Raw genomic sequence first — 24,978 nt, 5'->3', positions numbered from 1 at the left:
TATTGTGTATTTATTCAATATATGAAAACGGCAATAATTGCAGTATTTTCCGATATATTGCAATATATCACTTACATATATAATATATTATTAGTAATATATTATGATATATTATATATGTAAATGTCACAATATATGGAGACGCATGAAATATATTGTCACATAATATATTGAGAAATATATTTTTGTTGCGTAAGGGAACAATGTGCGTTCTTTACAAAAATTAAAGTAGAACTTAGAAATGAGAAAGGGGAAACTTCCTTTATGCAAAAGGCATAAAAGGCAAATTGAAGGTGTGGTTTAAAAGGGAGGAAGAGACTGAGCTCTACAATTTACATACAGGTTCAGACACAAGCACTGAAAATGTAACAAAGGAAAAATAAAAGGAAAAAGAAGATCAACGATAAAAACAAAAAAAGAGGAGTAGAAGGATCAAAGAGTATAAATTATTACAGTTTATTTTTTTTAGATTTTTTTGTGTTTATTATTTTTCTCTACAATTTTGTGATGATTCCCTGCTTTTTAATATATGTTCTGCTCTGGATTTCATTCTCTATTCGTCTGTCTTACACAGGTGAGTTCAGTTATAAGGATATAAAGGAAAAAGAACTTCTGATTTGCTTAGTGTTATCACTTCCTCTGTTAAATCAGCCCTTATTTTTTCTGCTCGAATAGTTTTATAGACACTACTATGCCCATGTAAACATGCGGATGTGTAACATCTTCTGGAAGTTAAGTCGTGTCAACCGAACTTTTTTCCAATTGACATGACTCACCTTTCAGATAACTGCAACTGGATGACTGAGGATCTTCATAGACATATCTGTAACATCAATAAGAACAACTGTGAAGAACATAGTGAAGAATGATTCATAACTCCAAATTACATATTACTGAACAACTGTGTGACATAAATTCAGAAAGAAAGTGATGTGTATGATACACAGTGACGTATGTAGGAGCCTCTGTTTGCATGCAGTGTGAATAATATGTCACTTGGTTTTAGAATTATGTTTTGTTTAGGTGTAAATTGTCTTTGTATTCTTAGAGGGGAGCTTCTTCCCTTTCTTCTGGAAAAGCTGCTTTTGTAGATATCGAAAGGCGTTTATGATCTTTTTTATACCTTACCGGTATGTAACCAGCTGTCAGAACTTGGTGAAAATCTTCAGCGATCTGTTTATAAATCTTTAATTTTCTTTTTTTATTATGTTGTGTTGTTCAAATCCTGGCTGATTACCAGTATAGATTTTAGTTTGTTACGTAACATTAGCTATATATTTACATTACTTTGATTAAAATAATGACTAATGTCACCTATCTAGCGAATGTTACTTCAGTCAGATCTGACTTAAAGCTCTAAAATCCTGACAATTATAAAACCATTATACCTGCAAAAAATCTACAAGTACATTTCTGGTAGTTCCATGACTAAATGGGTGTCGTAAGAAGCGGACACTCTGTACCGTATCTACAGAGCATGTTCTGTTTACAATGACTCTACTGTGTAGACTTTCACTTCCCATTTCAATAATATAAACAGTCAAAATATATTTTTTTCCCCACTGTTACAGTCTCACACACACTGCAGTACATTCACACTGCAGTCACACCAGGAATAAATTTACCAGAATACACTGATGTTGGTCTGGTTGATGGAGAGCCATTTGTGTACTATGACAGTAACATAATGAAATACATCCCAAAAACTGAGTGGATAAAGAGGATCACTGATGATGATCCAGACTACTGGAGCAGTGGGACACAGATTCAGAATTATGCACAGAAGATCTACAAAGATGATGTGATTACACTAATGATGCGCTTTAATCTGACTGAAGGTGAGACTGAAACACACTCAGATTTTTAGCTCTAAAGTGTATCTACAGTACACTAATGTTCTATTTGTCTATGAACACAGTAACAAAATACAGCCAAAATATATCTCAACATATATATCTTAATCTACATAATATATCTTTTTCTACATTCAAATGTGTATGGCTCTGATTTACCTGTTTGAAAGTAGAAAAATCCTACTTGGGCGAGATTCTGGGTGTGATACCTAGACATTTTCAAGTGCGATTGTTTGGTTAAAACAGATATGTTTACTTGTCTTTATTTGGCTGAAATAAGGAAGTAAGAATGTGTAGGAGACTGAACCATGTGTGTGTGCGCGTGTCTCTACAGGGGTTCACATACTACAGAGAATATATGGATGTGAGCTCCATGATGATGGGACTGTTAAAGGTTATGAGCAGTTAGCTTATGATGGAGAAGATTTCATCAGTCTGGATCTGGAACATGTCACCTGGACTGCAGTTAAACCTCAGGCTCTTATCACCAAAAACAAACTGAATACTGAAGGAGCTGCTCCTTTTGAAAAATTCTATCTGGAGAACATCTGTATTAAGTGGTTACAGAAGTATGTGACCTACTGCAGAGAGACTCTGGAGAGGAAAGGTAAAGTCTGTGATGTTCACTGTTCGTGTAGCTGCAACTACTGCTCACACAAACACACACAACTTCACTACAACACACACACAGATAGTGTGCACACTAATGACACACTCCTTCACTACAACACACACTGATATTTACACATTAACATCCTCCTTTACACTAACTCATAGTGTTAACATCGATGTCCCTGTGTGTCTCTACAGATCGTCCTGAGGTATCCGTCTTCCACAAACACTCGTCTCCAGATGTGGTGTGTCACACTACAGGTTTCTACCCTGAAGAAGTAACGATCACCTGGCAGAGGGATGGAGAGGTAATGTATGAGAATGTGGAGCTCAGAGAGACGTTACCAAACCAGGATGGAAGCTTCCAGAAGAGAAGCATACTGAGAGTCTCACCTGAGGATCTGCAGAAACACAACTACACCTGTGTGGTTCAGCACAGCAGCCTGGACAAGGAGATAGTGAAGATCTTCCTGAGAGGTAGAAGAAACATTTTACTATATATCACTTTTATAGTGTGAAATCTGGTGTATCAATACATTAAATAATAAAGAGTCTGGTGATTTAACAGATGGAGGATCTGCTGCACTGCATATTGGTTTTCCTGCTGCAGTCTTGGTTTTTGTTGCTTTTGTTGGATTTCTCATCTGGAAGAAAAAGTCTGGTAAGAGAAGGCAGAAGTTGTGTTTTCAGATTACACATTTAGAAATGTTTGGATTTCAGTTTAAACACTAATCTGATGTCATCTATAGTGAATTGTAGCTCAGATCTTATTCAGATCAAATACAGTATACACGTTTTTATAATAATTGTTTGTCCATCATCTCTCTTTCAGACTTCAAACAAGTTCCACAAAACATGAGCCGTGAGTGAGCCTTTGATCAGAAAACAATAAAATGTAATTGTTTATTTTTAATGTTTACTCCAAATATTAACTTTGGATCATTTACAGCCTCTGAAGAAAAACCACAACAAGACTGACTATCTTCTGAACTGAGAGAGTAAGAGACTTTTACATTGTGTTTATGTATTAAATATATTCTGGTTCTTTAGTAAAACTGAATCACAGTTCAGAAGAGATCATGTTTATTTTGATGTATATTTTTTCCAGGAGTCCAGACAACATAGTGAACTCTACAAGGCTACGAGTAATGTATACATATACACCAATCTGCCCATGTTACTCTCTGTGTTTCTTCTCAGTAGATAAAACAAAGCTTGTCTCCGCAACTTTTACATTTATATATAAAACTCACAGAACCACCCAGATGATTAAAAATTATAACAATGGAAGATTGAAAGCTGCTGAAAATGAATTCATTCATTCATTCATTTTCTACCGCTTATCCGAACTACCTCGGGTCACAGGGAGCCTGTGCCTATCTCAGGCGTCATCGGGCATCAAGGCAGGATACACCCTGGACAGAGTGCCAACCCATCGCAGGGCACACACACACTCTCATTCACTCACACAATCACACACTACGGACAATTTTCCAGAGATGCCAATCGACTTACCATGCATGTCTTTGGACCGGGGGAGGAAACCGGAGTACCCGGAGGAAACCCCCGAGGCACGGGGAGAACATGCAAACTCCACACACACAAGGTGGAGGCAGGAATCGAACCCCCAACCCTGGAGGTGTGAAGCGAACGTGCTAACCACTAAGCCACCGTGCCCCCCTGAATATGAATTAATAATCAGAATTTTTAAACTGAATTGGATAAAAACCTATTCAGCACAGTCTAATTTAAAATGTTTCCAAAAACCAAAATGTTTATTCCAAAAAAATCTTGAGATTTTGTTTTGGAATTTAATTTTTAAGATTTCTAAATTGCCTATTAAACTGTCAGATTTTTATAAACTTATATTACATTACTGGAAAATGATATTTACTTATAATTACACACCGCATATCTCTACATTGTGGAATAATATAATTATTACAATAATCAAAGTCTATTTTTGTAGTATTATTTATTGTAAAAAAGAAAAAAAATCAATAAAAACAAAGTTTTATCTTGAGTTTTTGACATATTTTTCCTCTTTCTTAAACATTAGCGTCTAGTTAACTAAAATCTAGCTTTAAGAACAACCTGTCTGTCAAATACACTGAGCAAGCACACACTATGTATGTTAACTCGGCTTCTAATTACGTACAATCATGTATGTATGATGCTTAAATGATGATAATGCCAGTTGCTTTTTGTTAAATACAAAGCAGCAAAGTTTACTGGAAATAATTTTACTTTTCATAATCTATGTACTTTCAGTTTTTGTGACAAGCATCCTTTTAATGTTCCTGCTTAAAAAGAAATGACACATATCTAATTACAGACTTACCCTCCTTTTGTCACGTCAACTATGTTTTTGAACAAGCCCTTTCCGAGAAGTCAGAAAGCATCTTTATCTTCTGACATGTCTAGTAAAACCAGTTCCACTGTATCACTGTAAATACAAAACACACCTGAGTCACACATGCCTAAGTGCTACAAGCTAGATGGAACAGAAACAGAAAAAGTCTTGCTGTGTGCCTATCTTTTTACCCTGTCAGATAGTGGGACCCATCAAGCAGTGTTAGTAGATTGTAGTGAGCATATTGAATGTCACGAGCAGCTTAGTGGTTAAGCCGTTGGACAACTAATGGTAATGTCATCAAATCAATGTCCACCAAGTGTCAACTGCTGGGTCCTTAAGCAAGGCCCTTAAACAGGTCAAGTCACTTTTACTGTCACATCACCACAGCACATGTGCCCTGGTGAGTGAAATTGTTGGGCGCGTGGTCCAGAAATTGTGGAAACAATTTACATACAGGTGAAAATGTGCAAATGTGAAAATTTGCAATATGCTCATACATAGTCAGTACACACAGTGTACTATTGGACATACGTACAATAGCACTACACATTATATGCAATATGTACATGTGTATATATGTATATATAATGTGTGTGTGTGTGTGTGTATATATATACAGGGAGTGCAGAATTATTAGGCAAATGAGTATTTTGACCACATCATCCTCTTTATGCATGTTGTCTTACTCCAAGCTGTATAGGCTCGAAAGCCTACAACCAATTAAGCATATTAGGTGATGTGCATCTCTGTAATGAGAAGGGGTGTGGTCTAATGACATCTACACCCTATATCAGGTGTGCATAATTATTAGGCAACTTCCTTTCCTTTGGCAAAATGGGTCAAAAGAAGGACTTGACAGGCTCCGAAAAGTCAAAAATAGTGAGATATCTTGCAGAGGGATGCAGCACTCTTAAAATTGCCAAGCTTCTGAAGCGTGATCATCGAACAATCAAGCGTTTCATTCAAAATAGTCAACAGGGTCGCAAGAAGCGTGTGGAAAAACCAAGGCGCAAAATAACTGCCCATGAACTGAGAAAAGTCAAGCGTGCAGCTGCCAAGATGCCACTTGCCACCAGTTTTGCCATATTTCAGAGCTGCAACATCACTGGAGTGCCCAAAAGCACAAGGTGTGCAATACTCAGAGACATGGCCAAGGTAAGAAAGGCTGAAAAACGACCACCACTGAACAAGACACACAAGCTGAAACGTCAAGACTGGGCCAAGAAATATCTGAAGACTGATTTTTCTAAGGTTTTATGGACTGATGAAATGAGAGTGAGTCTTGATGGGCCAGATGGATGGGCTCGTGGCTGGATCGGTACTGAGACGCCAGCAAGGTGGAGGTGGAGTACTGGTTTGGGCTGGTATCATCAAAGATGAGCTTGTGGGGCCTTTTCGGGTTGAGGATGGGGTCAAGCTCAACTCCCAGTCCTACTGCCAGTTTCTGGAAGACACCTTCTTCAAGCAGTGGTACAGGAAGAAGTCTGCATCCTTCAAGAAAAACATGATTTTCATGCAGGACAATGCTCCATCACACGCGTCCAAGTACTCCACAGCGTGGCTGGCAAGAAAGGGTCTAAAAGAAGAAAAACTAATGACATGGCCTCCTTGTTCACCTGATCTGAACCCCATAGAGAACCTGTGGTCCATCATCAAATGTGAGATTTACAAGGAGGGAAAACAGTACACCTCTCTGAAGAGTGTCTGGGAGGCTGTGGTTGCTGCTGCACGCAATGTTGACGGTGAACAGATCAAAACACTGACAGAATCCATGGATGGCAGGCTTTTGAGTGTCCTTGCAAAGAAAGGTGGCTATATTGGTCACTGATTTGTTTTTGTTTTGTTTTTGAATGTCAGAAATGTATATTTGTGAAGGTTGAGATGTAATATTGGTTTCACTGGTGAAAATAAATAATTGAAATGGGTATATAATTGTTTTTTGTTAAGTTGCCTAATAATTATGCACAGTAATAGTCACCTGCACACACAGATATCCTCCTAAAATAGCTAAAACTACAAACAAACTAAAAACTACTTCCAAAAATATTCAGCTTTGCTATTAATGAGTTTTTTGGGTTCATTGAGAACATGGTTGTTGTTCAATAATAAAATTAATCCTCAAAAATACAACTTCCCTAATAATTCTGCACTCCCTGTATATATATATATATATGTATATATATATATATATATATATATATATACATATATATATACACAGTATATACATAATATGTTAAGGTGCAACAGATTGTACGGATGCAGAAGTGATGTGCATCGGATGGTATCCAGTGGTAACAGATAGATTATTGTATTAAATGCAGTGTGTATATATAGTCCAGTGTTGAACTTTTGAAGTTAAGGTGCAGTGTGTGGCATGCCATATTGTGGAAGTATGCTGTAGGGTGTATTAGTTGTGACTGTTAATTAGTCTGATAGCCTGAGGGAAAAAGCTATCCCTCAGTCGGCTAGTGCGGGATCGGATGCTACGGAGGTGTCTTCCTGAGTGAAGCAGAAAGAGCAGTCTGTGGGACGGGTGGCTGGAGTCACTGATGATCCTCCGGGCTTTCCTTATACACCGCCTAGTGTAGATGTCCTGGAGGGAGCGAAGCTCACCTCCAACAATGTGGCTGGCATTTCGCACGACTTTACGGTTGCCAGCGGTGCTGTTTCCAAACCAGGCAGTGATGCAGCCCGTCAGGATGCTCTCTATAGTGCAGGTGTAGAATGTTCTGAGGATGCTGGGGCTCATTCCAAACTTCCTCAGCAGTCTCAAGAAGAAGAGGTGTTGATGTGCCTTCTTCAGTACTACGTTAGTGTGTACATGCTATTCAATTGCTAGTTGTGTAAAATGAGATAAACGTGTAATAGTTCTGGATAAGTGTATCTGCCAAATGCTGTAAATGTTCTGTTCATTTAGGAACAGTATCGTGTTAGAAAATGCGTATTAATAAGTGCTAGTCAGCTAGTTGCTACACAAATACATGAAAAATAAATGTCTATGATGTTGAAAAGTACACACCTGCTTATTTTCTATTAAACACAAACAATTATCTACGTAATGCTTAAACCATTACAATTGTGTGTTGGTGACTGGATTGCTGTGTAATGAATAGGGGACATGAATAGGAACATGATAAAAAAAACAAATACTGGTATATGGGGTAATGAAGTAAAGCTACTCACATACATATGACATTCAAGATTGATTCTACACATCTGTGCAACCTTGATGTAGTAACACAAAACCTAGGACAAAAAATAAAATGTTAATTTGTGGACAGTGAAATTAAATACATTGATTATTCATGTATCATGGAATTCATAGATCAGGGAATATTTAACGCTGAAACAAAGATGAAGCAAAAAATACACAGCCAAGCAAGAAATGACAGAATATAAATATGGGTCATTTTAGACCCATGGTGTGCTTTAGAAGGGATCTGAATCAAAGATCCAGAGCTTGTGCATCAAAGATTTTAAAATTAGGACCTTTCTGTCATTGTGTAAAACAGTGACCTACCACATGCTTTATATGGCCTTTCAAATCATCAAAAGGTATTGCGTATATGCAAATATTGTCTTTGTATGTGCAAATAAAGATTTGCAAGGGTTTGGCAGGGAAATGCCTGCTGTTGGCACTATATACAGTATAGCTAGTAAACAGAAAAAGGCAGAAATAATATAGAAAAATAAAACAGAACCAGGTGAAAATCTTGGAGAGCAGCGATTTGTTTATAAATCTTGAATTTGATTTTTGTTTTCTTTTTTTTTTCTTGATTCATGTGTAATGAATAGCCGTGTTTTCTGGATGGGAACATGATTAAAAAAACAAATACTGGTATATGGGGTAATGAAATAAAGCTACTCACATACATATGACATTCAAGATTGATTCTACACACTTTACCCTATACACTGTACACTGTACAAATGACTCTTTTAAACTTCAGCAACTTATATGATTACAAAATATGTTTACAAAATAAAACCTATGAAACATATGAACATATCTAATGCAACACAATCTCCTCACATAAACCTATAAACCTCACAGCAGAACAAAGTTGTAGTTGTTTTATGTTACATGAAACAGAAGCAGGTAGTTTTTTTCAGAAATTATGCAAATTCAGAAACTGATTATGCAAATAAAAAAAATCCAAGGCAAATTAAATAAAGGTGTTTTTCAGAAAATTCAAAAGATCAGACACAAGCACTGAAAATGTAACAAAGGAAAATAAAATGAAAAAAGAGAGAACATCATCAAGAAGTTAAGTCGTGTCAACTGGACTTCTTTCTAGTTAGATTGCTGCATAAATGTGTAAATACAGTCAGGTTTTTTTGCTTAAGAAAGGATTTCTGGGGTCCTACTGGATCGAGCATCCCCCCTACTCAGGTGTAACATAGGTTTGGTGTCTTGTCTTGTTTTTTTTTGTATTTAATGTTGTTTATTTTGTAACCTGATTCTTGTGTTTTGCCTCCCTTGCCCTCATGTTCTCCTGCCTTGTGTTTGTGTCATGTTCTTATTGGTTGATGTACTGTAGTCATGTGTTCCTGTTTCCATTGGTCATTGTTTCCCTGTATGTACAGTATTTAACCCTTTCCCATGTTCTTGGTTGTTGTTCCTTTATGGCTGTTGCGTGTGTTCATGTTTCTCATCCTGGTTTGTCATTGCCTTTCCCAGGATTACTTTGTGTTTTGTTTAATAAAATCTTTACTTCCACTTGGATCCACTGTCTTATATACAGTAATACAGTTCGATTTCAATACAGTTCAAATTCATTGTTATCAGTGATGTGTATGTTGTGTGTGACAAAGTGGCAAATAAACATATTTAAAATGTTAAAGGTGCTGAATGTAACTAAATGTTAAAATAAATGTCTTTATTCTTTTGTTTATCCTGTATGCATCGATAGGTCATTTTTGACACATCTGTGCAACCTTGATGTAGTAACACAAAACCTACGACAAAAAATAAAATGTTAATTTGTGGGCAGTGAAATTAAATACACTGATTATTCATGTATCATGGAATTAATAGATCAGGGAATATTTAACTTTGAAACTAACTGATTTCAAAAGATGAAGCAAAAAAAAAAAAACACAGCCAAGAAAGAAATGGCATAGGAAATGAATATGGGTCATATTTTAGACCCATGTTGTGCATTAGAAGGGATCTGAAACAAAGATCCAGAGCTTGTGCATCAAAGATTTTAAAATTAGGACCTTTCTGTCGGGGTGTTTATCACAGTCACCTACCACATGCTTTGTATGGCCTTTCAAATCATTGAAAGGTCATTGTGTAGGTTTTTGTATGCAAATATACGTAGATTATGCAGCAAGGGAAATTCCTGCTGTTGGCACCACATACAGTATAGCAAGTAAACAGAAGAAGACAAAAATAATATAGGAAAAAAACAGAGCCAGGTGAAAATCTTGGATAGCAGCGATTTGTTATAATAATATTATTATTATTAAGTTTATTTTATATAGCACCTTTCAACAATCTCAAGCATGCTTTACATGTTATAAATCTTGAATTAGATTTTTTTTTTAATATGTTGTGTTGTTCAAATCCTGACTGATTACCAGTAAGTTATTACCTTACATTAGCTATATATTTACATTATTTTGATTAAAATATGACTAATGTCAGCTGTCTAGCGAATAGTACTTCAGTCAGATCTGACTAAAAGCTCTAAACTTTTCAGGTAATACCATGCAGAATCAAATGTTCTTTCAAAAGAAAAGACTCATTTAAATGGGTGTGGTAAGAAGTAGACACTCTGTAAAGTATCTACAGAGCATGTTCTGTTTACAGTGACTCTACTGTGCAGACTCTCACTTCCCATTTCAATAATATAAGCAGTCAATATGCAGTACATCCACACTGCAGTCACACCAGGAATAAATTTACCAGAATACACTGATGTTGGTCTGGTTGATGGAGAGCCATTTGTGTACTATGACAGTAACATAAAAAAATACATCCCAAAAACTGAGTGGATAAAGAAGATCACTGATGATGATCCAGACTACTGGAGCAGTGGGACACAGAATCAGAATAATGCACAGAAGATCTACAAAGATGATGTGATTACACTAATGAGGCGCTTTAATCAGACTGAAGGTGAGACTGAAACACACTCAGATTTTAACTCTACGGTGTATTTACACTAATGTTCTATTTGTCTATGAACACAGTAAATTACAGCCAAAATATCTCAACAGCAACTGATGTATGTAGACACTTTCATGCACTTGAGTTTCCCTGTTTATCTTCATGTTCAACAACAAACTAGTTAAATGTCATTTCTCACTTTTTGTTGTGCTTTTTCACTGCGTTCGAACTGTAACCTGCACACTCCTGCCCCCTTGTGGAGCACATTAATATTGCACCTCTAATATTGCAACACAAAACAGTCAATTGGCCAAAACATTGTCTTAGTCACTTGGCGCGAACAATCGGTTGTAAATGAAAAAATAAACAACAATATTTCATTACTGAGTAAGATTGTTTATGTGACAGTTTTGTCCTTGTCCAAAAATGCTAATGCAGAGGGATTTGTGATGCCATTTAGGGAGGCTCCATACTGTAGGAGACGGTGTATAAGTGTAAATATATCATTATTACAGGTTGTAACTGTAATTACACCTTTATATTGTTTATAAGTGTAAATATATCAGTATGACAGGTTGTAACTGTAATTATACATTTTGTGTAAATATACAAACCCGATTCCAAAAAAGTTGGGACACTGTACAAATTGTGAATAAAAAGGAATGCAATAATTTACAAATCTTATAAACTTATATTTTATTCACAATAGAATATTGATAACATATCAAATGTTGAAAGTGAGACATTTTGAAATGTCATGCCAAATATTGGCTCATTTTGGATTTCATGAGAGCTACACATTGCAAAAAAGTTGGAACAGGTAGCAATAAGAGGCCGGAAAAGTTAAATGCACATATAAGGAACAGCTGGAGGACCAATTTTCAACTTATTCGGTCAAATTCGGCCTCTCAGAGTATCACTAATTCCCCCAATGCTGCGGCAAAAAATAGTGGAGCAAAATCAGAAAGGAGTTTCTCAGGGAAAAATTGTAAAGAGTTTGAAGTTATCATCATCTACAGTGCATAATATCATCCAAAGATTCAGAAAATCTTGAACAATCTCTGTGCGTAAGGGTCAAGGCCGGAAAACCATACTGGATGCCCGTGATCTTCGGGCCCTTAGACGGCACTGCATCACATACAGGAATGCTACTGTAATGGAAATCACAACATGGGCTCAGGAATACTTCCAGAAAACATTGTCAGCGAACACAATCCACCGTGCCATTCGCCGTCGCCGGCTAAAACTCTATAGGTCAAAAAAGAAGCCATATCTAAACATGATCCAGAAGCGCAGGCGTTTTCTCTGTTAACGGCTCATTTAAAATGGACTGTGGCAAAGTGGAAAACTGTTCTGTGGTCAGACGAATCAAAATTCTAAGTTCATTTTGGCAAACTGGGACACCATGCCATCCAGACTAAAGAGGACAAGGACAACCCAAGTTGTTATCAGTGCTCAGTTCAGAAGCCTGCATCTTTGATGGTATGGGGTTGCATGAGTGTGTGTGGCATGGACAGCTTACACATCTGGAAAGGCACCATCAATGCTGAAAGGTATATCCAAGTTCTAGAACAACATATGCTCCCATCCAGACGTCGTCTCTTTCAGGGAAGACCTTGCATTTTCCAACATGACAATGCCAGATCACATACTGCATCAATTACAAAATCATGGCTGTGTAGAAGAAGGATCCGGGTACTGAAATGGCAGCCTGCAGTCCAGATCTTTCACCCATAGAAAACATTTGACACATCATAAAGAGGAAGATGCTACAAAGAAGACCTAAGACATTTGATCAACTAGAAACCTGTATTAGACAAGAATGGGACAACATTCCTATTCCTAAACTTGAGCAGCTTGTCTCCTCAGTCCCCAGATGTTTGCAGACTGTTATAATAAGAAGAAGGGATACCACACAGTGGTCCCAACTTTTTTGAGATGTGTTAATGCCATGAAATTTAAAATCAACTTATTTTTCCCTTAAAATGATACATTTTCTCAGTTTAAACATTTGATATGTCATCTGTGTTGTACTTCCACATCATTGCATTCTGTTTTTATTCACAATTTGTAGTGTCCCAACTTTTTTGGAATCGGGTTTGTATCAGTATGACAGGTTGTAACTGTAATTACACCTTTATATTATTTTATTATAACTGATTTTTTATTTGAGAATTGACAAACATTGTATTTTTGTGAAAACTAAAATAAAAAAGGTAGTGTGTTATTGGCATTTTCTGAATTAATATTTAGAATAATTTTGTTGATGCTGTTATTGAAACTACTGAACTTCTGATCATTCATTATACAAACAATGCATCTGTTTATCCACAGACTGTTTATGAATTTGTGTCAGTTGTGATGACATACAGTCACATCAATCAGCTGTTTGAAGACTGTAGAGAACTGATGGACAGGACTAAGTTGGTTTTATTAACAATAAAAAAAAATATATGTTTATCATATAAATATATGATTTTTAAAATACTTTTTTTAAAAAGTAAATAAATATTCACTTTTTTTTTTTTAAGTATTTTTAAAAATTGTGTGCAGTTGTTTTATTCTAAAATGGATTTGTTTTGTCAGGCTGCTTGACCGGCAAAAGAAAACTGACTGGGACACTTTGCTGCAAGGAGCGTAGCTTCCCCAGAAGATCAGTGTGGCAAAGCATTCACTGCCAAACCCATTAGGTCTTCCAAGAGCACCCATGGAACATGGACATGCTGTTATCGAGTTCCAGGAGCCTGAAAATTTTAAGGGTGAGGCAGTAATTCGCCACTGCAAACATGCTAGAACTGAGACTGCGGTATCACATGCAGATGTAGTTGCACCTGGCACCAGCCTGACTCATGTGGCATGTGAATCTTCTTTCTGGCCTAATGTCAAGCATGATCCTGTGTGGGTTAACTGGCCTGGATTTTCAAATCGGCAGGGTCATCACCCATCAGTGCCAGCACCTTCGTCTCAGGGTTCTTTATCATTTTGCCAGATCCTCAGCCAACAGCTCCAGTTCCACAGTCTCAGAACCGACAACGCGCATGAAGACTGTGAAAGGCAGATCTTGTGGCAATAGGGGAGCCACCAAAAAAGCTTCTGTCAAAAGAAGGCTACCATTGTAAATTATGTGGTCAGTCAAAGAACAAACTTACTGGCCATACTCAAATTAAAGGTAAAATGGTACTGTCCAGCATCTGGGAAGGCCATTGAACAGTGGAAAGACTCTGTGTGGCGGCGGCGGGAGGGGGGTAAAGGGTTCTAAAACAATTACTAAAATACAAACAAGATAGATATCGGTTTCGACTACGCCGCCTTGGCAATTTCACCCAAAGAATTTGAAAGGGACACCTACAACTGGCATACACAAGTTCGTATCACCAATTAGAGTCAGAGACATAGGTCACGATACAAAGTTCTCTTTATTGACCTTTTCATTAAAACATTAAAATAAATAAAGAAACCTTCCTCAGCCAACCGAGCTACAGATCTTTCTTGAACGAATTAAGGGACAGGGACTAAAGCTTACCAGCACAGGAAAACAGAGCAAAAGGCCACACTCATAGGTGAATCACTGCACTTCACTGTTTACACACACTCACACACACAGTGAGATAGTCACAACACACAAAAGCCAGTCCTTTGCCCCTAGTGCTCAGGCCCTGCCAAAAAAAGATAACATACACCAACCACAGTCACATTAAAGACTGAGTCAACTCAAGAAAACAAAAGTAAATAAATTCTCACAACCAGTAAATAGTTGCTCCAATAAATCAACTTCTACAAAATATAAAAAAAGGAAATAAACTTTGTAACCAAATTATATAAATAGAAACTAAATCCAATAGTTAAAATAAAAAGTAACTTAAACAAGAAATCACGACATCCAGATTAACTGTTCAAACCCCAGAAGCAATACAAAATCAAATGCAACTGAAGAACAACAAGCCAAAGAATCAAATCAATTTCAAATGAAATACTTCAAAAATAATATATTGTAAAACTAAAAAAGACCAAATATGGAACAGCCACAAAAAGAAAAACAAAAGATAAACTTGAAAGCAGGTTTTTAAACAGATCTGGAAACCCGGTTGGAAACAGGACAGCACTGCAGTCATACAAACGCGGAGCACGCCGACTGGAATAATTACGAGCCGTTACAACACCTATAAACAAAGGGAGACTGTTACTCTGTTAGATATGTTCTCCATTCTAATACATGTGTGCCTAAATGCCTACCAATCGCAGACATCAACGTTTTATAGAAAGCCAATGGAATCTTTCACGGCAAACGCCGTTCCGGAAGCAAGTAACCACAAGTGACACATCGTAACCGCATGCTCCTCTTTTTTATAGCTCTTTGGGCGTGACGTAATCAGAGTCACCCCGCCACACCACACAGCTATACTGTAAGCCGAGCAACGGGCAAATGCTAACACCACAACTTCGCTTTCGCCTGTCATTTAAATAATTGCGGCTTATTATCAGTCTGTAACGGGGTTAGAGACACAATGGTTCACTGGACTTTACTCCATGTTCTGCTCTGGAATTCATTTTCTGTTCATCTGTCTCATGCAGGTGAGTTCAGTAACATTAACAATCTTGATAATGAAAAGAATAAAATAAATGTCTATTTGCAAGACAAAGGTGTGGTTTTAGGTGGGGATGTAGACTGATCTGTGTTTTTAAAGAGAATGTGTTAATGTTAACAATCTTGATAATGTAAGGCTGCTTTGAAAAGAGTAATAAAAATACACCCAAGTGATTTTGTTTTGCTCAGTATTAACACTTCCTCTGTTAAATCACCCCTTACTTTTTCTGCTCGCCTAGATCGGTAGACACTAGACATGTTAACATGCCCACTTTAATTACTATGTGTAATATTTATTATTATTTATATTTATTTATGCACAACAGTATTATGCAGCTCTGAGCTCACATTAATGGCTTTTACAGTCCGGGGGCAGATCCAACAAGATAAAAAACTTCACTTGTAGCAATGGTACTGTCCTATGACTGGGTAAAATTAAGCATCTGAGAGCAATTTGTCTTTATGAGCTTCCTTAAGTTATAAAAATCCATAGCAAACACCTTCAACACCTACAGTATTAATAGTTATTAATACTGTAGTTACGAACTATGTTTGTGGGTTCGCTGTTTTGCTTGTTTTTGTTCTCTGTCTCTCTCTCTTTGCTCCACTATCTTTTCAGATCCTACCATTGGACATCTCCTGTCAATCTTCATTATCCTGTGTGACATCACCCGTCGAACCACCAATCAATCAGAATCAGGATTAGAATCAGAAACAGAGACAGAAACAGAAGGAGAGAGAAGATGTCTGCTAATTAGTTAGAGGGCTCTATTGTTGTTCATTCGGTTTTAGTATGTCAGACTGTTCATGTATCCCAATTTGTTAGTTATTTTGTGTATGTGACTTGCGGGTCACTTTGTGTATGTGACTTGCGGGTCACTTTGTGTATGTGACTTGCGGGTCACTTTGTGTATGTGACTTGCGGGTCACTTTGTGTTTGTGACTTGATGGTCACTTTGTGTATGTGACTTGAGGGTCACTTTGTGTATGTGACTTGAGGGTCACTTTGTGTATGTGACTTGCGGGTCACTTTGTGTATGTGACTTGCGGGTCACTTTGTGTATGTGACTTGAGGGTCACTTTGTGTATGTGACTTGAGGGTCACTTTGTGTATGTGACTTGAGGGTCACTTTGTGTATGTGACTTGAGGGTCACTTTGTGTATGTGACTTGAGGGTCACTTTGTGTATGTGACTTGAGGGTCACTTTGTGTATGTGACTTGAGGGTCACTTTGTGTACGTGACTTGAGGGTCACTTTGTGTACGTGACTTGAGGGTCACTTTGTGTACGTGACTTGAGGGTCACTTTGTGTATGTGACTTGCGGATCACTTTGTGTATGTGACTTGAGGGTCACTTTGTGTATGTGACTTGCGGGTCACTTTGTGTATGTGACTTGCGGGTCACTTTGTGTATGTGACTTGAGGGTCACTTTGTGTATGTGACTTGAGGGTCACTTTGTGTATGTGACTTGAGGGTCACTTTGTGTATGTGACTTGAGGGTCACTTTGTGTATGTGACTTGAGGGTCACTTTGTGTATGTGACTTGCGGGTCACTCGTTCTGCATCTGGATGCCTGTGTTCTTCGCTTTGTGGATATAACTTTGTTTATTTTGGGGAAAACTGGACAGGTGAGTACGTCACGTGACATACATTGTGCAACACGTAGGTAAGCTTTTCTGTATTAGACACACTAGGTTAGGAGCGCGTGCCACCCTCTGTATCTTTTGTTTTTATAGGAAGTATAGGTTAGTTAGGGCGTCATCGACGCTGAAGATTTGTTTTTATTACTTTTCTTTGTAGTTCAGGTTAGAGGGTTATGTTCAAGCTAGCACAGTTTTGTTTTGCTAATTTCTTTGTTTTGGCACCGCTCATGGCTCTTTTCCCCTTTGTGTTTTTTGTTATCTTGTTTCGGTAGATATCATACATATTACCACTTTTGTCACCACCATTTGTATGATAATAGAGACAGGTTTTGCCCACTATTTGTTGTCCTTGTCGTTGATTGCCACATGCACACCAGAAATCTAACTTTATAATCATTTCATATTGTTACATCCCAACCATACCCCTAAACACCATTTGGGGTCGTAACAAAGGCGCTCTCAGACTAATAAATTATAATATTATAGCACTTTTTTCCCCCTTCAAATTTATGTAAATAATATCTTTTGACTTTTTATTCATTAAATAAAAAAAGATTAGGATTATCACTTCCTCTGTTAAATCACCCCTTACTTTTTCTGTTCGACTGGAATGGTAGACACTAGACATGTTAAAGTGCCCACCTTAATTACTATATGTAATATATTTTTTTAGAATAAAATTGAATATTTGCTCAACAAGAACAACCGATACAAAAGAAATAAACAATTAATATCCGTCCATTAGACTGAGAGATATTGAAGTGTGATTCATAACTCCAGATTACATGTCCTTAAAGATGATGGTTCAAAATCTATATGTCTCTCAACATATTCCAGAAGAGAGAGAGAAAAAAGAGAGAGATACAGTGGTGTGAAAAATTGTTTGCCCCCTCTTCAAACATAACATAACTGTGGTTTATCACATCTGTGTATATATATACTGTAACATTTTTATATTTTGTTTATCCCACCCCCACCCCCCATTCTCTGTTACAGTCTCACACACACTGCAGTACATCCAAACTGCAGTTACACCAGGAATAGATTTACCAGAATACACTGATGTTGGTCTGGTTGATGGAGAGCCATTTGTGTACTATGACAGTAACATAAAGAAATACATCCCAAAAACTGAGTGGATAAAGAAGATCACTGATGATGATCCAGACTCCTGGAGCAGTGGGACACAGACTCAGAATGATGCACAGGAGATCTACAAAGAAAATGTGTTTACACTAATGAGGCGTTTTAATCAGACTGAAGGTGAGACTGAAACACACATATTTTAACTCTACTGTGTATTTACACTAATGTTCTATTTGTCTTTGAACACAATAAATTACAGCCAAAATATATCTTAGCAACCTTTGCATGTAGACACTTAGAGAAAGTCCCCTTGCACTTGAGTTTCTCTGTTTATCTTCATTTTTAACCTCAAACTAGTGAAATGTCATTTCTCACATTTTCTTGTGCTTTTCCACGCTGCTTGAACTGTAACCTGCACACTCCTGCCCCCTTGTGTGGCACATTAAAATTGCACCTCGGTCCTTCCAAACTGCATAATAACATTAATGCACTATAAAAAGCCCAAGTAGGTTTTTCTACATTCAAATGGATATGGCTCTGATTTACCTGTTTGAATGTAGAGAAATCCTACTTGGGTGAGATTCTGGGTGTGATACCTAGACATTTTCAAGTGCGATTGTTTGGTAAAAACAAATATGTTTACTTGTCTTTATTTGGCTGAAATAAGGAAGTAAGAATGTGTAGAATGAGACTGAACCATGTGTGTTTGTGTGTGTGTCTACAGGGGTTCACACACTACAGAGAATATATGGATGTGAGCTCCATGATGATGGGACTGTTAGAGGTTATGAGCAGTTAGCTTATGATGGAGAAGATTTCATCAGTCTGGATCTGGAACATGTCACCTGGACTGCAGATAAACCTCAGGCTCTTATCACCAAAAACAAACTGAATACTACAGGAGCTGCTCCTTTTCAAAAATTCTATCTGGAGAACATCTGTATTAAGTGGTTACAGAAGTATGTGACCTACGGCAGAGAGACTCTGGAGAGGAAAGGTAAAGTCTGTGATGTTACATTAGCTGCAACTGCTGCTCACACAAACACACAACTTCACTACAACACACACTGATATTTACACATTAACGTCCTCATTACACTAACTCATTGTGTTAACACCAGTGTCCCTGTGTGTCTCTACAGCTCGTCCTGAGGTATCTGTCTTCCACAAACACTCGTCTGTGGTGTGTCACGCTACAGGTTTCTACCCTAAAGAAGTAAATATCACCTGGCAGAGGGATGGAGAGGTCATGCATGAGAATGTGGAGCTCAGAGAGACGTTACCAAACCAGGATGGAAGCTTCCAGAAAAGAAGCATACTGAGAGTCTCACCTGAGGATCTGCAGAAACACAACTACACCTGTGTGGTTCAGCACAGCAGCCTGGACAAGGAGATAGTGAAGATCTTAAATAATACAGTCTCTGGTGATTTAACAGATGGAGGATCTGCTGCACTGCGTATTGGTTTTCTTGCTGCAGTCTTGGTTTTTGTGGTTTTTGTTGCTTTTGTTGGATTTCTCCTCTGGAAGAACAAGTCTGGTAAGAGAAGGCAGAAGTTGTGTTTTCAGATTACACATTTAGAAATGTTTGGATTTCAGTCTAAACACTAATCTGATGTTATCTACAGTATAGTGAATCTTATTCAGATCAAATACAGCATGCACATTTTTATAATAATAGTTTGTCCATCATCTCTCTTTCAGACTTCAAACAAGTTCCACAAAACATGAGCCGTGAGTGAGCCTTTGATCAGTCAACAATAAAATGTAATTGTTTATTTTTAATGTTTACTCCAGATATTAACTTTGGATCATTTACAGCCTCTGAAGAAAATCCACAAGAAGAAGTCTGACTATCTTCTGAACTGAGAGAGTAAGAGACTTTTACATTGTGATTATGTATTAAATATATTCTGGTTCTTTAGTAAAACTGAATCACAGTTCAGAAGTGATCATGTTTATTTTTGTGTATATTTTTTCCAGGAGTCCAGACAACATAGCAAACTCTCTACATTTATACTTATACACTTAACATTCATTCATTCATTCATTCATTCATCTTCTACCGCTTATCCGAACTACCTCGGGTCACGGGGAGCCTGTGCCTATCTCAGGCGTCATCGGGCATCAAGGCAGGATACACCCTGGACGGAGTGCCAACCCATCGCAGGGCACACACACACACACACACTCATTCATTCACTCACGCAATCACACACTAGGGACAATTTTCCAGAGATTATACACTTAACAGTCTAATTTAAAATGCTTCCAAATACCAAAATGTTTATTCCAAAAAAAGTGGAGTCTTGGAGATTTTAAATTGGAATTAGATTTTTGAGATTTCTAAATTGTACATTTAAACTCATACAATAACACAGTAACAGGGCTACCAGTAATTTTCATTTTTAGGACAGTACACTAATCTGCCCATGTTACTCTCTGTGTTTTTTCTCAGTTGATAAAACAAAGCTTGTCTCTGCAACTTTTACATTTATATTGAAAAGTAAAACTCACAAAACCACCAAGATGATTACAAAATATAACAATGGAAGACTGAAAGCTTCTGAATTTCAATTAATATTCAGAATGTTTAAACTGTATTGTTACTGCTAGTTATTGCCTTTTTTTTATTTTGTGTGAGTGTTTGTTTCTGTTTTTTTTTTTTTGACATTTCAACATCTGAACTCTATCTCATCCATTTTAAAAAGTGTAAGCCAACTGTGTATTTGTCTTTGGTATTGTAGAATACATGGTGTCTTCCTAATGTGTTTTTGAGGGTTCACCTGTAGAGATATTAACTGTATTTTGACAACTAAGTATTAAGATAGATCACCTGTTGGTCAGTCCCATTTTTTATATTTTGTAATCTATAAATTTCCTCAGAGATGAACACAGTGGACGAATTTATAATTTGTCTGGCTGTCTAACTGTTATATCATCTAATAGTATTAGCCTACAATATCAGTAATTCCGGTGGATTACATGAACAGGGTGGCTTTTGGTTTAAGATTCTTTAACGTTCTCTAAATGTGTAATATCCGTATTGGCCACTAGAGGGCATGAAAGGGTCAAGTATCAAAATGCCAAGTATCAAAATGTTTTACATTTTGTAGAAATATATATTTATGTATTAATATTTTATTAATGGTAGATGAATGTAACAATTAAAATAACCTTATAAAAATAATGACAAATATTATACTTCGTCTATGCTTCTGTAAATCTGCTTCAAGGCAATGTCTATTGTTAAAGTGCTATAAAAATGAATTGAAATTATTAATAAAAGAATACTTATGCAGTACAGTGTTGGTACAGTTTCTTTGCTAAAATATAATTGCAGACATATTGGGCATCACATCTCACACAAATAGTGTACATCAGTCATATAAATAATGGTTTATGTAGTGTATATACAGTACAGGGGCCCGGTGGCTTAGTGGTTAGCACGTTCACCTCACACCTCCGTGGTTTGGGGTTCGATTCCCGCCTCCACCTTGTGTGTGTGGAGTTTGCATGTTCTCCCCGTGCCTCAGGGGTTTCCTCCGGGTACTCCGGTTTCCTCCCCTGGTCCAAAGACATGCATGGTAGGTTGATTGGCATCTCTGGAAAATTGTCAGTATCTGATCGCGTGAGTGAATGAGAGTGTGTGTGTGCCCTGTGATGGGTTGGCACTCCGTCCAGGGTGTATCCTGCCTTGATGCCCGATGACACCTGAGATAGGCACAGGCTCCCCGTGACCCGAGAAGTTCGGATAAGCGGTAGAAGATGAGTGAGTGAGAGTAGTGTATATACAGTTGTATGCAAAAGTTTATGAACCCCTGACAATTTCCATGATTTTCATTTAGAAATATTTGGGTGTTTCAATCAGCAATTTCATTTTGATCTATCAAATAACTGAAGGACACTTCAGTAATATTTCAGTAGTGAAATGAGGTTTATTGGATTAACAGAAAATGTGCAATATGCATCAAAACAAAATTAGACAGGTGCATAAATTTGGGCACCCCAACAGAAAAATCACATCAATATTAAGTAGAGTCTCCTTTAGCAGAAATAACAGCCTCTAGACGCTTCCTATAGCCTGTAATCAGTGTCTGGATTCTGGATGAATGTATTTTGGTTTATTCCTCCTTACAAAACATCTCCAGTTCAGTTAGGTTTGATGGTTGCCAAGCATGGACAGCCAATTCTACGGTGGCCGGGAAGTGCAAAACACTAACAAATCCGAAAACACATTAACAAATTAGAAAACAAATTAACAAATCCGAAAACACATTAAGAAATCCCAAAACACATTAACAAATCCCAAAACAAATTAACAAATCCCAAAACACATTAACAAGTCAGACAACCCTGAAGAGGTTGGTATAGTTTGTGAATGGAAACTTACGATTTTGAGCAGTGTTTTGAGCAGTCGATTTTGAGCAGTGTTTTGAGCAGTCGATTTTGAGCAGTGTTTTGGGTCGTTGTCTTGTTGAAATATCCAGCCCCGGCGTAACGTCAACTTTGTGACTGATTCCTCAACATTATTCTCAAGAATCTGCTGATATTGAGTGGAATCCATGCAACCCTCAACTTTACCCAGATTCCCAGTACCGGCACTGGCCACACCAAACCTCCACCAAATGTTACTGTGTGTAGCAAGTGTTTTTCTTGGAATGTTGTGTTCTTTTGCCACCATGCATAACGCCCCTTGTTATGATTAAATAACTCAATCTTTGTTTCATCGCTCCACAGCACCTTATTCCAAAATGAAGCTGGCTTGTCCAAATGTGTGTTTGCAGACCTCAAGCGACTCCGTTTGTGGCGTGTGTGCAGAAAAGTTTTCTTTCGCATCACTCTCCCATACAGCTTCACCTTGTGCAAAGTGTGCTGAATTGTTGAACGATGCAGTGACACCATCTGCAGCAAGCTGATGTTGTAGGTCTTTGGAGGTGGTCTGTGGGGCTGTTTTTGACCGTTCTCACCATCCTTCACTTCTCCAATATTTTACGTGGCCTGCCACTTCTGGCCTTAACAAGAACTGTGCCTGTGGTCTTCCATTTCCTCACTATGTTCCTCACAGTGGACACTGACAGCTTATATCTCTGCGATAACTTTTTGTAGTCTTTCCCTAAACCATAATGTTGAACAATCTTTGTTTTCAGGTCATTTGAGAGTTGTTTTGAGGCCTCCATGTTGCCACTCTTCAGAGAAGAGTCAAAGAGAACAACTTGCAATTGGCCACCTTAAATACTTTTTCTCATGATTTGATGCACCTGTCTATGAAGTTCAAGGCTTAATGAGCCACCAAACCAATTGTGTGTTCCAATTAATCAGTGCTAAGTAGTTACAGGTATTCAAATCAACAAAATGGCAAGGGTGCCCAAATTTATGCACCTGTCTAATTTCGTTTTGATGCATATTGCACATTTTCTGTTAATCTAATAAACCTCATTTCACTACTGAAATATTACTGTGTCCTTCAGTTACTTGATAGATCAAAATGAAATTGCTGATCCAAGCACCCAAATATTTATAAATGAAAATCATGGAAATTGTCAGGGGTTCCTAAACTTTTGAATATGACTGTATAATGGTGTATTGTATTTGAGCTTTATCCTTGCCTTGAGGTTTTGCAGGAAAGAAAATTTCAGTTAAGTCAAATCCTTTAAACATCTTGTAATGCTTGTAAAATGCTTGAAATAGTAACAGTATTAATGTCAAACTGCCAAAAATCTTGTCATCTGAAATGTTAGCTCACTCGTGTCAATGTGTAAAATTACTTTTAAAACAAACTCTGATTTACTGATATAATTATTACCTGATACCCATCAACATTTGTCTCATTTTTGTTGTTCTAATCAGATTCACTCTTCTGTGAAGGCTTTGCAGTAGACGTTAGACCGTGGCTGTGGGGATTAGTGTTCATTCACCTACAAGAGTATTAGTGAGATCAGGTTCCAGTTCCAGTTTATCTCAGAGGTGTTCAGTGGGGTTGAGTCAGAGTCAGGGCTCAGTGCAGGACACACGAGTTCTTCCACTCCAACCTTCACCTCCACACCATGTCTTCAAGGAGCTGTGTACAGTGTTTGAGCCTCTTAGTTCCAGTGAAGATAAATTTTAATACTAAAACATTCAAACACATTCTAAATACTTCTGTGCTTGTAAATTTTATAGTAACAGTTTAGGGAAGATGCACATACGGGTGTGATAGACATCCTCTGAACACGTTACAGTTGTGATAAATGTTAGTTGCTGTCCTTTAGCAGACAGACAGATGACTCTACTGAGCATGTGCAGAGTAATTAACACCACTGCACCTTGATGATTGGAGAAAGCGATGTCTGTTGATGACCTGACCTCTGTTCCAACTCAACTCTCTTCTACTTTATATCAGAGTGGAAACCACAGAGACACATGAACGAATGATAGCAAGAAAAATTAAACTGCAACTCCTCCAGCTTCCAGAGAACGGAAAGATTCTCTTGTAAAATGAACCGAAGATAGAAGTGACGTCGATGTTGTATATCAATTCCAGCTTTAAAAGTCACACACAAACCACATCCACTAACCATTGGTGTATTAATAACTGCTGAGACCATGAGTGTTGCCTACTGCACACTCAGCTCTGTGCTGAACACACACTAGCTCAGTGTAATAGGTGTGTCTTCGAGTGACAGCGAGACACACTTCCTCTTCACGTGATGGTGAAAGCGCGTTGGCCAACCTCCGGCTTTA

At 37.6% G+C, this 24,978-nt stretch overlaps 2 protein-coding genes across 4 annotated transcripts; both read left to right on the top strand.

Annotated features, from left to right (window-relative positions):
* The first annotated feature begins 349 nt into the window (after nt 1-349).
* On the top strand, nt 350-4,488 carry LOC132864076 (class I histocompatibility antigen, Non-RT1.A alpha-1 chain-like). The gene is made up of 8 exons (XM_060897310.1): nt 350-574; nt 1,572-1,838; nt 2,188-2,460; nt 2,664-2,942; nt 3,034-3,126; nt 3,298-3,327; nt 3,415-3,463; nt 3,574-4,488. Exons 1-7 carry the CDS (start codon nt 508-510, stop codon nt 3,441-3,443), a joined length of 1,038 nt encoding a protein of 345 aa, XP_060753293.1. The 5' UTR covers nt 350-507; the 3' UTR covers nt 3,444-3,463; nt 3,574-4,488.
* Nucleotides 4,489-10,644: 6,156 nt separating this feature from the next.
* LOC132864074 (class I histocompatibility antigen, F10 alpha chain-like) lies at nt 10,645-21,556 on the top strand. Of its 3 annotated transcripts, XM_060897305.1 has the most exons (7): nt 15,157-15,514; nt 18,168-18,434; nt 18,982-19,254; nt 19,400-19,795; nt 19,960-19,989; nt 20,077-20,128; nt 20,239-21,556. In XM_060897305.1, the coding sequence occupies exons 1-6, from the start codon at nt 15,448-15,450 to the stop codon at nt 20,106-20,108; spliced, it is 1,065 nt and encodes a 354-aa protein (XP_060753288.1). In that variant the 5' UTR covers nt 15,157-15,447; the 3' UTR covers nt 20,109-20,128; nt 20,239-21,556. The 3 variants fall into 3 exon arrangements, with proteins under 3 accessions (XP_060753289.1, XP_060753288.1, XP_060753287.1); XM_060897304.1 differs by having other exon boundaries at nt 20,077-21,556; XM_060897306.1 differs by lacking the exons at nt 15,157-15,514; nt 18,168-18,434 and adding an exon at nt 10,645-10,951 and having other exon boundaries at nt 20,077-21,556.
* The last annotated feature ends 3,422 nt before the right edge of the window (nt 21,557-24,978 follow it).

This window comes from Tachysurus vachellii, chromosome 21 (assembly GCF_030014155.1).
Source record: "Tachysurus vachellii isolate PV-2020 chromosome 21, HZAU_Pvac_v1, whole genome shotgun sequence".
NCBI classification, from domain to species: domain Eukaryota; kingdom Metazoa; phylum Chordata; class Actinopteri; order Siluriformes; family Bagridae; genus Tachysurus; species Tachysurus vachellii.
Note: the sequence above shows the minus strand (reverse complement) of the source record. Positions and strands in the feature narration are given on the sequence as shown.